The 1887-nt window shown below is 49.4% G+C and overlaps 1 protein-coding gene across 1 annotated transcript in view; it reads left to right on the top strand.

Moving 5' to 3' along the window:
• The window catches only part of LOC123038705 (desmethyl-deoxy-podophyllotoxin synthase-like), a 2070-nt gene extending 455 nt beyond the window's left edge, over positions 1 to 1615 (top strand). Inside the window, exons 2-4 of the mRNA XM_044462209.1 lie at positions 8 to 248; positions 334 to 789; positions 992 to 1615. Coding sequence (XP_044318144.1) covers positions 8 to 248; positions 334 to 789; positions 992 to 1615 — 1321 coding nt within the window. The remainder of the gene's footprint in view (positions 1 to 7; positions 249 to 333; positions 790 to 991) is intronic.
• Positions 1616 to 1887: the final 272 nt, after the last annotated feature.

A 1887-nucleotide genomic window follows, 5' to 3' on the forward strand; every position in this document is an offset into this window, starting at 1 on the left:
TGTCTAGCCGGCATGGCCCACTGATGCTCCTCAAGCTCGGCGAGGTACCCACCATGGTGGTATCGAGCGCCGAGATGGCGGAGGTAGTGATGAAGAGTAACGACCTCATGTTCGCCTCGCGGCCCCGCAGCGTGACGCTGGACGTCATTGGCTATGGCAGCGGCATGGGCATCATCTTTGCCCCCTACGGCGACCGTTGGCACCAGGCGCGCAAGGTCTGCACCATGGAGCTCCTCAGCGCCAAGCAGGTTAGAATTGCATTTTGTAACTTATTCAACAACGACGACAATACTAAATCTAATGAAAAGAGGCGGGCAATATGTTTCAACACAGGTAAGGCGTATGGAGGGCATCAGGTCCGAGGAAGTCCGCAACCTCCTTAGTTCCATCACCGCCTCGACTGGCACCATTGTCAACCTCACGGAGAAGTTATCGGCACTGATGAACGATGTCATTGCACGGGCGGTGTTCGGAGGCAAGTGCGCACAACAAGGTGAGTACCTCCGGGAATTGGAAGAAGTCACCGCGTTGGTGGGAGGCTTCTCGCTCGTCGACCTATTCCCATCGTCGCGGCTAGTGCGGCTGCTGAGCTCCGGCGAGCGACGGATGAGGAGGATCTATGGCCGAATCCAGCGCATCATCTCCGACATCATTGAGCAATGCAAGGAAATGCACGTTGTAGTCAGCTCCAACGACGAGGAGGACTTGCTGGACGTGCTGCTCAGGCTGCACATGGAAGACTCCTTGTCGTATCCTCTAACTTTAGAGGCCATAGGCGTCATCATCTTTGTGAGTATTGTTACCAACACCTTCTATCTATTTCTAGTTGTTTCTGATAAGGAGGATAAACCCCGTGAGTAGCACTAGCTATTTATTGCATGATTCATCGTTATCTGCCTCACTTTGCTGGAAATATTATATTTTATCTATATTTTCTCATTATTGAAGCCAAATATGTATGTATCGTATAACCCACAACAATTGTTCACAGGACTTGTTCGCGGGTGGCACTGAGACCTCTGGAATAACACTGGAGTGGGCTATGTCAGAGCTCTTGAAAAATCCCGAAACAATGAGAAAGGCACAACTAGAGGTTCGACAAGTTGTAGGCCGGCAACAATCTGTCATAACTAACAATGACCTTCGTGACCTCCACTGCATGAGAATGGTGATCAAGGAGGTCTTGAGGTTGCATCCTCCCGCTCCTCTACTCCCCCGAAGGGCGAGAGAAGGCAGTGAAATCATGGGATATGAAATTCCTAAGGGAACCAATGTACAAGTTAATATATTTGCGATTTGTCGAGATTGCAGATATTGGGATGCCCCCGAAGCATTTAAGCCAGAAAGGTTCAAAGAGAGCAGCATAGATCACAAGGGGACACATTTTGAGTTCACTCCTTTCGGGGCAGGGAGACGGCAGTGTCCCGGAATGCTGTTTGGCACATCAACTGTGGAGATCGCATTAGCAAACCTTCTGTACCACTTTGACTGGGTGATCGCTGATGGGCCTAATCCGGGGCCGTTGGACATGTCTGAGAAGTTCGGGATCAATGTACGTAGAAAGTTTGATTTAGAACTTAGAGCAATCCCATATGTGCACTCCAAAGTTGCGTAGATGTATGGACATGTGGACACATGGAAGAATTGGCTCGCTCATAGGCTCCCTCCTCTCTAGTCGCCCTCTCTTCTCTCTCGACCAACCTTCTCTTGGTTGCCTTGATCCTCTTCTCTGTAACATATTCGTCTTTGGGCCCCTGTCAGTAAAAATCCATGTGGGGAACCTCTCCCCCAGGTGAACATTTGAATAAAGAATTTGTCTCACGTTCAACTTCTATATAGTCAAACAAGACAAGCTCACTCAAATACTTGTGTGACACTGACTTCATG

The sequence above is a fragment of the Triticum aestivum genome, chromosome 2B (assembly GCF_018294505.1).
Source record: "Triticum aestivum cultivar Chinese Spring chromosome 2B, IWGSC CS RefSeq v2.1, whole genome shotgun sequence".
NCBI lineage: Eukaryota > Viridiplantae > Streptophyta > Magnoliopsida > Poales > Poaceae > Triticum > Triticum aestivum.